At 39.4% G+C, this 14,069-nt stretch overlaps 1 protein-coding gene across 10 annotated transcripts in view; it reads left to right on the forward strand.

Moving 5' to 3' along the window:
- The window catches only part of ADAMTS2 (ADAM metallopeptidase with thrombospondin type 1 motif 2), a 253,472-nt gene that overhangs the window by 229,006 nt on the left and 10,397 nt on the right, over window positions 1–14,069 (forward strand). For 9 of the 10 annotated variants that reach the window (XM_038414454.2, XM_043520282.1, XM_038414455.2 and 6 more), the window contains 6 exons: window positions 662–825; window positions 2,036–2,195; window positions 3,744–3,876; window positions 10,424–10,631; window positions 11,931–12,060; window positions 13,144–13,233. In XM_038414454.2, the coding sequence (XP_038270382.1) occupies window positions 662–825; window positions 2,036–2,195; window positions 3,744–3,876; window positions 10,424–10,631; window positions 11,931–12,060; window positions 13,144–13,233 (885 nt within the window). Of the gene's footprint in view, window positions 1–661; window positions 826–2,035; window positions 2,196–3,743; window positions 3,877–7,547; window positions 7,698–10,423; window positions 10,632–11,930; window positions 12,061–13,143; window positions 13,234–14,069 lie in introns of those variants that run through there. The other variant, XR_006283147.1, reaches the window with a different exon arrangement.

The following is a 14,069-nucleotide window of genomic DNA, read 5'->3' on the forward strand; positions in this document are numbered from 1 at the left end:
CAGACTGCTGGTGCATAAATTGACAGAGGCCTAAATTTTCCAAAATAACTGGTGCCTGGGGATGCCTCAGTTTTTGAAGCACAACTAGTTACATCTTAAAGAGGCCTGGTTTTCAGAGGATGAGTACACAGTGCTTTCTGAAGATCAAGCCCTATTAAGATGTCTCAAAATGAGCCCCTGAAATGGAATCACCCAAATCACTAGCCACTTCTGAAAATCTTGGCTAGTGGTTGTTGGTTTATTTAAATTATGAGGTGGGGGAAAGCCTGAAGGTGCTGAGGAGCGCTTGAGTCAGATGTACACATTTGCCAGGGATATCAGTAAAACAAAGACCACTCTGGTCTCTGATAGTAGACGATAGGACAGAAATTAACTAGAGAAGAGATGGATTCAGATCACAGGGTGTATCCTGGAAAAGTAACTGGAGAAAAATACATAGACACAGGGCCAGAAAAAAAATACACAGAAGTCTCTGTATTAGAGTGAAAAAACAAAATGAGGTAAAGCAGAATGCCTAAAAAATTCTCTCTCAAACCAGTGAGAGAACTGGGAAGAACAGACACTGGTATACTTGGAGCTCTTTCATCTAATCTTCTACTGAAAAAAATATTAGAAATGAAATGAAAACCCCAAATATTCATGTTTGTTATGTTGTTTATAGCAATTAAGAATCGAGAAACAGGGAAATTTGTTTTAAATGAAGACAACTATGTACCAGATTCTAAAGTATTTGTTGACATGGGTGTGGAATGGGAATACCGGAATGATGACGATAGAGAAACAGTGCAGACCATGGGGCCTTTGAGCAATGGAATAGTCATTCTGGTAAGTCGCTTGAAAACCATCTTCTGTGGAAGACAGTGTCTGGATTACACTGAGTCATAATGTTTTATAGTATATTATAGGTTCCTTTTGTGAAACCCATTAAGTCATCTGCTTTAAGAATAAAAGTGATGTATTTTAATCCCTTTCCAACTCGCTCATTACCACTTACTGGAAATGTGTTTAACAGTGACTTCAGGGTTGTATGTCAAGCATCTGACCTTCCTGATTATTTCCTGTGGGTGGCCTAGAAATCATCACTAGCTAATGATATCCAACTTACTAATCACAGCTGAGATGTGAACATTAAGAAAAAAAATCAGTGTAGCACATCATAGTCAGATGTACATTACCCTTTAACAACATCTGCACCCACTTTTGAAAATGTCTGACACAGAATGCTTTTGCATCGAGGATCATTTAATGGGGTCTCAGGTGGTTTAGTCCATATCAGAATTTTAATTCACAAATCTTTCAAACTCTGCTCACTATACTGTATATCGTAAAACAGTAAATGCAGTGTAAATATTGTGGGCCAGACCCTCCACTGGTGTAAATTGACAGAGTCTCTCTGAAGTCAGTGGAGCTGTGCTGATCTACACCAGTTGAAAATCTAGCCTGCTTGAAGAATAAAAATTACATTCTCTAAGGGCAAGATTTCAATACCTTTACTCACGTGGAATAGCAACATATTCCATGAATGGTTCCATTGGCTTCAATACTATAGTGGAAGCTGGCTCTAAGTCATTTTTTTTGTGGAGACTCCATTCCTTGGTTAGGTAATGAGTTTATTATTCATAGAACTTGCAAGACCATCGTAAGAAAGGTTGTGTTTATTACTGAGGTTATTACAATTCTTTCCACCTGTTTTAGTTAATCTTTGTATTTTAATTAATCTTTGTTTTTAGCAGTCACCATATCATTTACCCTAATGTTTCTCTCCTTTAGAATAAGATATGGAAAAATGTGGTGCTTTAAAGTCAATGCAACACTGGCAAGAAAAATCAATCCAAAGCAGTGACAGCCTATTTAAATGTGCAGTATAAGAATCCCTATGTTCCAAGGATAAAGAGATACTTAACAGCAAGAACAACTCTAATGGGGTTAAAACATTTAAATCTCTTGGGGAATATTTTTATATCCGTGTCACGATTGTCGTTGAAAGTTGATATAAACTTTTTAAAGATTTTTTTTTGTCTTGTTTCCTGACTAGGTGATTCCTCATGGTGGTGCCAAGATTTCTTTGACTTACAAATACATGATCCATGAAGACTCCTTAAATGTAGATAACAACAATGTTTTGGAAGATGATTCAGTAACATATGAATGGGCTCTGAAAAAATGGTCCCAGTGTTCAAAACCCTGTGGAGGAGGTAAAATGAACACATTTAAAACTGATGAAAGGAAATGCCTTTTTTATTTTTTACACAACACAATTAATCTGTGGAATTCATTGCCACAAGAGAGTAATAAGGCCAACAGCTTAGCAGGATTTTATTTAAATAAAGGATTAGACAAATAAAGAATAAGAACATCCATATTTGCATTCGACTAGAAAAAATGTGCAAGGAATATTAACCACTGTGCTTCAGGATACAAGCTGAACACAAGCATAAGGTTAGGAACTCTTTGAGCAGCTTATCCCATAACTGCCCATTGTCCAAAACAGTCTGGAGCATCTCTTACTGCTCCTAGAGACCGGATATTGGCTGAGATGGACCTTTGGTCACATCTGGTATGACAGTTTCTGTCTTTGTCCCTGTCTGTTACTGAGAAATTGTACCAATTATATACGAGTTGGCTGTGTGCTGATGAAACTAGTATATCAAAACTTCAAGCACATAACAGAATCACACCCAATGGCAGATGAATCCCGAATCCTTTGTGTCCAGTGATCTTAGCCTCCAGTTTAAGGATCAGTGAGTACTAGACCCTGATCCTGATTAATGCTGGTGACAGTGCTACCTGGAGAAAAGAGGTTTCAGCTGCTGTGCTGTGTGGCTCCTCTTTTAGGTGTACAAATTTAGAGGACACTGATGAAACTTTTACCCTTGTAATGCCAAGAGGTGCCCCTTTAAGAACATAAAAACGGTCATATTGGGTCAGACAAAAGGTCCATCTAGCCCATTATCCTGTCTCTGACAGTCGCCAGTGCCAGATGCTTCAGAGGGAATTAACAGAATAGGACAATTTTATCAAGTGATCATTCCCTGTTGTCCAGTCCCAGCTTCTGGCAGTTGCGGTTTTAGGGACACCCAGTGCATGGGATTGAGTCCTTGACCATCTTGTTAATAGCCAATTATAGACCTATCCTCCATGAGCTTATCTAAGTCTGTTTAAACCTGGTATACTTCTGGCCTTCACAACATCCCTTGGCAATGAGTTCCACAGGTTGACTCTGTGTTGTCTGAAGAAGTACTTCTTTATGTTGGTTTTAAACCTTCTTCCTGTTAATTTCATTGGAAGGTGCCTAGTTCTTGTGTTATGTGAAGGGCTAAATAACACTTCCCTATTCACTTTCTCCACACCATTCATGATTTTATAGACCTCTATCTATATCCTCCCTTAGTCGTCTCTTTTCTAAGCTGAGCAGTCTGTGTCTTTTTAATCTGTTCTCATATGGAACCTGTTCCATACACATAATTATTTTTATTGCTCTTCTCTGCACACTTCCAGAAGAGTCAGTTATTTATTGTGATTATAGCTTAGTTGTGAGAAGACAAAGAGGACTGGAGTTCTGGGTGCTAAATAGTTAGCTGCTTGTAATGAGCAGAGTAAATGCTAACCAGGTGCAATCTACAATCCTGTAGAATGGTCACCTACTGTTCAAAATACACTATTAGCCACTTCATGGACAAGTACAATCTGAGTTGTGTGCAAGTATTGTAAATGTTGAAGATAAAAGAAATATCTTTCTTAAGGTTATCAGTTTACGAAATACGGTTGCCGGAGGAAGACAGACCACAAGATGGTTCATCGGAGATACTGCGAGACGATCCAAAAGCCAAAGCCTATTCGCAGAGTGTGCAATCTGCAGGAATGTTCCCAACCAATGTAAGCTTTGCTGTCCCTTAGAATTGGTATTAGCCCATGTCCAGTTAATGCTAATGGTCAATTGGAACGAAGTGCTTTCAGCTATCCCCATATACCTTACTACCCTGACACATGGCGGTTTTAGATTAGGAGCCCTTCTCCATCATTTGACATCATTGCCTAGATAGTGTTATTCAATGACACAATGTCATTGCTAAAGTGTTGCTTGCAGAAACACTGTTTCTGGGAATGACAGTTCCCGCTGATTCTGAGATAGGTTGGGTCAGAAAAATACTCGTGTCTTGATCCAGACACTTGTATTCAATGGATCAGAAATGAAGTAATATAAATTGATTTTACAGAGTGTGAATTTAACTATATAAAAGCAAGTATATAGAGTGTTGTTTAAGAGAACAAGTGTCATACACTTCTAATACAAACACCAATAAAACCCACAGCATATTTTTAAAGCTGCAAAGGTCAGGGCGGGGAATCATTTGGCTCATGCAAATTTTTGCTGAAACATTTATTTTGATTTTCATGGATACCCCAGGACAACATTTTAAGAGGTTATTATTTGTGCTTCCTTGTTGTTGTAGTATATAGTCAATTATTACGGATGTATTTATTCACATTTTACAGGTGCTTTTTTGACTGGCAGCAAGTTAACCCTGTCACATGTAGGACTCACATATTTCCCCTGTTGCTACCACAACAAGTAAGGAGTAAGTTGATCTACAGCACCAAGTCTAGATTCCAGTGCGTGTGATGAATAACTAGACAATACCAGCCCAATATTTTGTAACTCCCTTCCAAAGACAAACATCAGAGAAGGAGAAGCCAAATAACTGTGCCCCATCAACACAACAAAGATCAGGGTTTAACAAGTTTTTTTTACCAGTAGTGACTTAATGACCATAATTAGAACTCTCTGCATAAAGCTACAATCTTCTATTACTCAGTTATAAGCTCCTTCCGGATAGTAAAACTATAAATGAAAGTAAAATTAAATTACACCTGCACGTGAGCCGCAAAATTCGATACGGATTTCAAAGACCCAAATTTAAGGGTGCTTGGATCTGGAGTTTGGGTCAGCCCAGTATAGAGGTATTAGCCAGCTACAAAATTCATATCAGGATCTTGGTTCTAAACCCCCAATGTTTCAATATTCTCTGATCCAGGGTTTTGGTTTTGGGCCCCCTCTCTAATTAACTAGTAACTTCATTCTCACCTAGAAGGTGGCTTTAATCCTAAATGGGGCCTGGATTCAACCAACATTTTAGGCCTTTCCCGCAGAATATTTTCCTCTCCAACCTTCCCCACTTCAGATGATCTTTTCCAGCCTGACCTCCTTCTTGTTCATAGGCGAGGAAGATTTTGATTGGATTCCTTAGCACTGAGGCTGACAGAATAAAACTGTAAGATGCTGCTCCCTCACAATTAATGGAGAATCATTGCAACTCAGTTGTCCCAGAGATCCTTTTCCTATAAGTGATCTTGTAGCCTTACTCCTCTACTGTGTAATTTCATAAAATCAGAGGTTAAAACAAAAGAGACATATGAGTTGATCTCCTGGTCAATGCAGGATTATTCCCTACACCAACTTTCTAGTGCTTTGTACAACTTTAAATGTCCCAAGTAATGATATTTCCTCAGCTTCCCTTGTAGAACTCTTCCACTCGCCTAACACATCTCAAACTCGGGGCATTTTTCAGTGTATATTTATATTTAGTTTATGCCAATGTACCCTGCATGTACCACACTAAATAATATGCCTCTTCTTGGTTTCTGAATCCCTTAAATGTTTGTAGACTGTGATCATGTGCACCCACTTTGTCATCACTTAGCCCTTCTTTCAGTATTCCTCGTAAATATCCTCCAGTCCCTCACTCCTTCCACTTTGTCACTCTAGTTCTTGGCAAAATTGTGCCCAGAATGTAATACAGTGTTCTAGGGGCAATCATGGAGGAGTTTTCAGCCATACCACATTGCAAAACATGGGTAAAATTTTCAAATGTGCCTAAGTGTATGTCTACACACGGCAAAGGAAAAATCTGTGGCTGGCTATGCCAGCTGACTTGGGCTCCCAGCGCTCAGGGCTGTGGGGTGTTTCATTGCTGGGGAGACTTCTGGGTAGGCTGGAGCCCATGCTCTCGGACCCTGCCAAGATGACTTAAGCTCCTAAATCATTTTGGGTGAAAATGGGACATTCAGCTCCTAAGTCACATTGACTTTCAATGAAATTTACACTACTAAGTACCTTAGCTACTCTTCAAAATGGGACATAGGTGCCTGAGGTACTTCTGAAAATTTTATCTGATGTCTAATTTGCTTTTCTGTTTCATCTGTAGATGGATCAGCATTGCTACTCTCCAGTTCCCCCCTCTCATTGGGTATTTGTGTTTGGGGTTATTTTCCCCAGTTGTATTTGCTTGTGTTTTTCCAAGATGAATTTCACTTTATTTTCTTCCCATGTTTCTCATCTCTCGTTGGTCCCTGTGTATTATTTCTCTGTCCTCCCTGGGCCTCACAGCTCTTCTTAGTTATCATCAGTCAGTTAACTGAAGTCAGCCACTCTGGCCGCATCACCAAGGAAATAGATTATTTCTGTGCATCTGTAGCTAAATGTCCCCCAATCAGCTAGGCTGTAATACTAATTTTTAAAGGACTATTTCCTAAATTGCCATCACAGGGATTCACTGATTCATTTCAAGAGACCCTTATCAGATCTTCACAGAACATTATGGAGCTCAGCGGTATGATGGCAACATTGTCTTCTGCCATTGTGAAAGAGGGTGAACCTCACTACTGATAAGAATGAGCTCAGAGTTCTGTGAAAACTATATTACATTGTCAGCAAATATCCTGGGACCAACATGGCTACAACAGCCCTGCACATCATCAGCAAAACTAAATTTCATTTGCTCTGTGGCTAAGCATCAAATACACCGCAACAGCTTCCACTGTAGAGAGAAAGCATTTCCCTTTGCAACATTCTTGGTGTCTAATGCTGTGGGGAGATGGTATTTAAAAATGGATTAAGATTCTGGATCCAACAGAGATGGATCAAAGAAGTCCCCAAAATGAGGCTGAGCTTTTTGAGGCTCCCTTTTATTTCTGCCACAATGAGTTTTCCCCAGATACTCCTCTGCCTCCTTTGTGGCCTTCAGTAGTTTACTGCTTCACCCACCCCCCGCCACACAATCCCGATGGGAGGAGAAAAGGGACGTGAGGCATTAGTTGTTCTGACCACAACACCTCTAATTTAGATTCTACTAGAAACAGTTTTCCAAAGAGAAACAGCTTTGTACAGGACCACATAGAAAAGAAAATGAAAGTGACATATTATTCTCCTCTTGGTTATGCATGCAACTTCTGTTAGCACTAAGGGGATGTGTGCATCTGCATCAAAAAGGAATGTATACCTACAAAAGTCTCAGTTTGAGGCATCCCAGTGTAATCATGCTGTCTACATGTTCTGTACAATAACTGAATGGCTGAACAATACAAGATGCTTAGTGGTTAATAGTCTGTTCTTTAAAATATTACTGCAAGGATTTAGGAGGCCTTTAATGTTGCTTCTAAGAGAGATTGGATATATTGCGTTGAAGTCTTCAAAATTACTTGACAACAGCTCAGTTCTGGCTTTCAGTCTTCTGGCAAATGAGTCTATATTTTCATGGTTCTTCTAGGTGGTTGGTTGAACTGTCACCCTCTCTGAGTAAACTCATCTGTAAGAATTACTGCTATAACCCCATCCTCTGCTATCAACAATTGTTTTAGTGGTTTATTTCCCTCTTGGTTTCAGCATGAATTATTTAGGCTATGTCTACACTACCACGGTAAGTCGACATACACTACGCAACTCCAGCTACGTGAATACATATCTGGAGTAGACGTATCTTAGGTCAAATTACCGCTGGGATCTACACTGCAGAGGGTCGACGGAAGAAACTCTCCCTTTGACTACCTTACTCTTTTCGTTGGGGGTAGAGTACAGGGGTTGACTAGAGAGCGATCCGCTGTCGATTTGGCAGGTCTTCACTAGACCTGCTATATCTGCCCATCGGTGGATCGATCTCAGAGCTCGATCCCAGCTTTAGTGTAGATGTAGCCTCATTAGAGGTTTACAAATAGCTACTGTTAGGGAAATTGTTCTTTTCAGTTCAGAGTATCTGCAAAAGACAGATCCACTAAGGTTGGTATCCAAGGATCTAACAGGGAATTATTATGTTATACATATAGATGGGATTGCTTATCTTTGGAAACATTTGCACACCAATAATTAAGTCTTTCTGACTTCTGGTTCACCTAATTGCACTAAACTTGAGAAACTTCTTGTAGATTTTGGGTGAAATTTTCAAAAGCATCTGACTGACTTAGGAACCTAAGGATTTTACAGATTTTACAAAGCTGCTTAGGAGATGTCAAAAGATGCAGAATGGTGCCTAGTGAGTTTTGAAAGACACCTAATTCCCTTTGGCTTTCATTGGGAATTAGGCCCCTAACCTGCTTATGCAGTTTTGTAAATCCTATTGGGTACCTGTATCTTTAGGCTCCTAAACAGCTTTGTAAATCTAGTACTAAGTCCCACTGAATGTCAATATAACAGTGAATAAAAGTCAATGGGACTTAGCTTCCTAAGTCGCTTAAGCTGTTTTAAAAATTGGGCTGGGATTCAAAAGGTATTTAGATGCTTTTGAAAATGTTACCATTTAATACTAGAGGGGAAAGGTGGATGAGGTATTATCTTTTAGTGGACCAACTTCTGTTGGTGAGGGAGAGAAACTTTTGAACCACACACAGCTCTCTCTCACCAACAGGAGCTGGTCCACTAAAAGATATTACCTCACCCACCCTCTCTTTCTAATATCTTTGGACTGACAAGGCTACAACACTGCATACAATCACTTAATACTACTTTATCTTAGGACTGGTGGGTTTTGTTTGTTTGTTAACTTTTGAAATAGTAAATCCGTAATAGATATCTAGAGAGTGCACCAAATGTGGGCCTGTAATGAGGAGGGGCCTCATTAGAGAATTCCAAAGAAAGGGAAGTTAAGTGGAAATATTCATGCTGAGATAACACTATGGGGGGGGGAACATTTTCCTTTTCCTAGCCATATCAGTGATTCGTGTGTTTGGTCTATTCTTTCTGAAGATAAACAGAATTTATTGTAAGGGTCTCAAAAGGAGCCTAAAAGAGTTAGGTGCCCACATGCTATTGGAAATCAATGCAAATTGGGTATCTAACTCCTTTAGTCTCCTTTGCAGATCTCAGCCCTTTTACATGCAGTCCTTAAAGGACCAGCTTATAACCAAAATAAATGAAATGAAGTAATATTGACGCCTTCATCTCAGAAATAAAGAACATCTAATTGTGCCACAGTTCGAAAGCATTACTACACTGGTGTCCCAGCTGAACTCACATGATACAATACTGAAGTATGGTAGGAAGAGATGTGACCTTCATTATAATGGGTTTCATGCCTCTGGCTATTATGCTTTGAACTACAGTATAATTGTAGCTGAGCTGCCATCTACTTACAAGAATTTAATAAGCCTGTGCACAGTAAAAAGTTGAAAAGAAAGCGAGTCATTGTGAGATGAATGTAGGGAGGGGCTCAATAGGAGTAGGAAGCTACAAGCTTTGAAATAGGTACGTAAATGTTTCTCCCCAACCTGCTTTACATCTTTAATATTAAAGACAAAACACCTCTTTTGCCAGTTGCACATATGGTTAAAAAAATACAAATTGGATACAGTTTTGTCAATGATAGAGAGCACTGAATTCAAAATGGTGGTACTGAACCTCTAGACAACAAAAATAACCCTTCAGCGGATGAAATTTTACATTAATGCTCTGGACTTGCACAGTCTTTCAATGCTATTTTTCAGAATAGACAAGTGATTTCCCCTTATTAAAGAACTAATCATGTAACAAATTTGGTTCTGGAACTCTGCATTTTGTATTATGCCAGTGCAAAAAAATTCTGAAATTCTCAAAAATGTATTTGTGTGTGTTCCCTTTTCTTTTTATAACCTGAGACATGTCTGGCAAGATTTAGCCAAGAGATTTAGAATTCTTCTATCTTCCCCTATATGCAAAGTTCAGTTTTATCTGATATTTCTTCAAGATCCTTTACAATACAAACCTGCCACAGTATTAACTGCTGCTGGATCTAAAATATTAAGTTGATCGACTACATTCCTTCTTGTCAGTAGCTTGCTTGGAATGGTAAGACGCACTAAATCAATCCTAATTACAATAGCCATAAGTGCTACCACAAACAGAGACCGAAGGACCCATATTGCACTCTTTCCAGTGCAGAAGACACTGCTTGGATACATTTAGCCACTTACTGTCAGCTTCAATGCTGTGGCTAATTCAGCCCTCCCAGAACACTTAGTAATTTTTACTTATCCTCTTTCATTTACTAGATGGGGACCAAGATCAACATACTGCTAATCCTGAAATTTAAGAATTATAGTTCAATAAATATTTTTTACATGACTAATGTATGAGAGAGGGAGTTTTACCTCACATGTCCTGTTTTTCATTAACCAGATGGGTTACAGGAGATTGGGAGCCCTGCAGCAAAAGCTGTGGAAAAACAGGATATCAAGTGCGTTCTGTACGGTGTATCCAACCCCTGCATGACAATACAAATCGTTCTGTTCATACCAAATATTGCAACAATGATCGTCCAGAAGGCAGAAGGTCTTGCAATCGAGAACTTTGTCCTGCACAGTGGATGATAGGACCCTGGTCACAGGTAGATATTGATCATAAGTAATTATCAATCATATTTTTCATATATTTTATAAATCAGGGAAGGGGGAGTCTTCAGCGAGTTGTCCTGTCCTGTCCTGCTACTGCACTGACTGGAAAACTTCTGCTTACCAATGTAGAGCGCACTGTATCCACCAGGGCTAAATCAGCCTAGAAGTGAGTATAGGAGGGGCAACTGGCAGTATGGCCAGCAGTAGAACACCTAGCAATTTGTTCAGAAGTAATGCTGTTTGATTTGGCTCCCATGAGCCAGATCTTTCTGGTCTGAGTTGCAGTTTCAGAAAGAAAGAAAGTGGCCCCTCCAGCATTTCTCTTCTGTTTGTCTCTTTAACTATTTCACCAAATGACACTGCTCGGAGAAGACTAATACAATAGATTGGTGTCATGCCTTTTTCTTTTTTAGAAGTGCCTAAGGGAGTTAGGTACCCAACCTTATTGCAATTAAATGGGCATTGGGCATCTTTGACAAAGAAAAGACATTATGAGGGAAGGTTACAAGTACTGAGTGAAAGGGATTGCAGGCTGGTTGCTCTTCCGGTGCTACTTTTTCCATACAGAGGCGTTAGGTACAAAGCAGAGCCAATGGTTCTAGCAAAGTACCAGGAGTCGGGAATTCTAAGCTTCCTGTTCCTGACTCTTCCACTAACATAGTGTGCAACTTTGTAAGTGTGCACTTACCCTCATTGTATTCGGTTTCCCCAGGTGTAAAGTATTTAACAACTTCCCAAGAGCGCTGCAAGGCTTGATCTATTCATGTGTGTAAAGTGCTCTGAGCTCATCAGCTGGAAGGAGAGATGTGAGTGCAGTGTAGTGGCATTACATGTCAATCTACTCAAATTGAAAAGATACCATACATCAAAATTATCTTTCATTGTGGTTCTCCATGAAGCAATTTACAAAGCATAGCTGTATCTGTAGGTACAACATTTGATTTTAGATCTCTGCTATACCAATAGGAGCCATAGGATTGTTTTTCTTCTTTGTGACTTTCATAAGAATTGTAAGCAATACAGTTCAGGATAAGTGTAGTGGCTAGATGCATATAGTCTTATTCATATACTGCTTGGACTTTGAGCTCTTCTAAGGAGGGATTGTGTTTTCACAGTGGGCTCTCCCCAGGGTTGGAGGGGTTTGTGAATGCTCTTGTAGTATGAATGTGATAATGTGGTCAGGTCAAATTATGTACCATACATAGCTGAACTGTGGTCCAAGACAAAAAGAATTCCTAATAAATCATGTGCAAAAGATGAATCAAGGCCTAATTTGTACATTTTCTCCCCAGTGCTCTGTAACTTGTGGTAACGGCACACAGGAACGGCAGGTTTTGTGCAGGACGAGAGACAATGCTAGTGGCTATTGTAAAGAAGACAAACCAGAAACAATGAGGATCTGCAGACTATCTCTATGCCTCAGTAAGCTCTCTGCTCTTTGTTCTTGTGACTGGCATGTTTTGCTAATTTTGAAAACATTATTTCAATTAAATGTGGTTAAGCAGTGAAGCCCTCCTTAACTGAATTCACATTCATGCAAGAGATTAATTTGTATTCAGCAATATGTGCCAGGGGTTTCGAGTGTCAATGAGATTGTGGACCTGTAAGTGGTTTGTGTGGCTAGCATACTTTCTATGCCTAATTATTTCACAGTGATATGGGACACTAGCCAACCCAGCTGCTACGATATTGCAGGCCAGAAGCCCAGAGAACACTAAGGTGGAATTATGGGAAATGCTGCTGCTCAGTGCCAGTGATTCTGAGAAGTCTTGGGATTGGCCAGAGTGTGGTGGGGCGGTACCCATTAAAAGCAGCAATATGTGGAAGTGGGCCTCTACTTGCTCCATCTCCCCACCAATGACATCTCAGGGCTGTTGCTCTCTTCCTGTCACTTCTGTCAAGACAGGTCATCTTTAGGATTTAGCCTTGAAACATCAAACAAGGTATCACATATTTGTGTCCACTGAGCTTGTTCCTGTCCTCACTGGCTTTTTTGCCATTTGCAGATGTTGCCTGTGAGGTCATTTAAAAATGATAAAATTGTATCATTTTACACTTTATTATTGTTCAATAATTGTTGTTCTCAATAGTACTGATGTTTTGCTAAGTAGAAATACGGCCTTGGAGTTAGCCTGTTGACTTAAGAAGAGTATCACTTACATGTACCATGTGAAAGATCCTAAAGAGTGCAGCTGTTAAACACAAATGTGGTGACCCATAGACTGCAGTACATGGTTAATACTGCTACTGGAAACTAGTACTTTTCAGTCTTCCTTTCAGATTTGCTATTACACTCCAAACCCAGGGAGCAAATTATTAATTAATAGCAAATTGAAAAAAAGACATCAACTATTCAATTATTCTAAAAGATACCAACCTAACAACATTCTAGTCTTTCTCGCTGCTACTTTTTTCACTCACGCCAATTCAATTTGACCCAGTTATGACATAGTAAAGCTACTAATGTTAATACATTTTGTGCTTACATTTTTTCCTCTATTCCAGGAAATGTTTCTGATCCATCAAAGAAAACCTACATGATACAATGGCTGTCAAGACCAGATGGAGATTATCCCATCCAGAAAATATTTTCAAGTAAAAGACCCATTTATAACTCTGCCTTTGCCCTTAAATGCATGCCACATCAAATGTGGACTTTGCCTTTTGCTCTTTTCCTCTCTATATTTGGAAAATTCCCTTGACTTTACCAAGTTAAATCTTCGGCTGAATCTTTTTTTCGCACTGGGCCCTTGGTGCGCAGTGTCTTTCGTCTCTGGAGCTCGAGCACCAATGATGGCGGAGGTCTTGGAGTTGTTGGATGTGTGAAGTAGGATCTCTGCAGTATGTTGCACTCCTCTGAAAGGGAGCTGGGGTCAGTTTGCTTGTTAGTTGGTGATGGTGAAAAAAGGCTTACTGGTTTATGACGTTCAGTTTGATAGCAAAACTGAGAACTTATTGTGAATGTGATCACATCACAATAATGACACCTTGTAGTGCTAAAGTTCTCCTTTATCTAAAGGCTCTGAATCTCATAACATGCTAGTTTTCCTTTTGGGGTAGTTTGTTGGATGAAAGAATTCATTCCATTTTCCGTTGCAGTGTCATTGCTTACTTACCCATGCTGCTCAAATGTATTCCTAATTTAATAACTGTTTGTTTTTGTGAAAAGCTTATTATTACAAGTAGCTCCGTTTCTGTTGATATTTTAAATGCTGCTATTGTACTGTACGCTTTCTTCAAACTCCTACCTGTTCTGAATATTTTCTTTTCAAAAGCTGCAAGGTTCTTTTTTCTGCATACCATTTTGCCAGAGTTTTGCATATTTTTCCTATGTTTTGTTAAATGTAAGTGGTCCAAGCTATAAAGGTTTGGTATTGGTGGTGTTTTTTAAACATAGTTGAGGCAATATGACATTTTCATTGACTATGATG

Source organism: Dermochelys coriacea, chromosome 8 (assembly GCF_009764565.3).
Source record: "Dermochelys coriacea isolate rDerCor1 chromosome 8, rDerCor1.pri.v4, whole genome shotgun sequence".
In the NCBI taxonomy this organism is placed as follows: Eukaryota; Metazoa; Chordata; order Testudines; family Dermochelyidae; genus Dermochelys; species Dermochelys coriacea.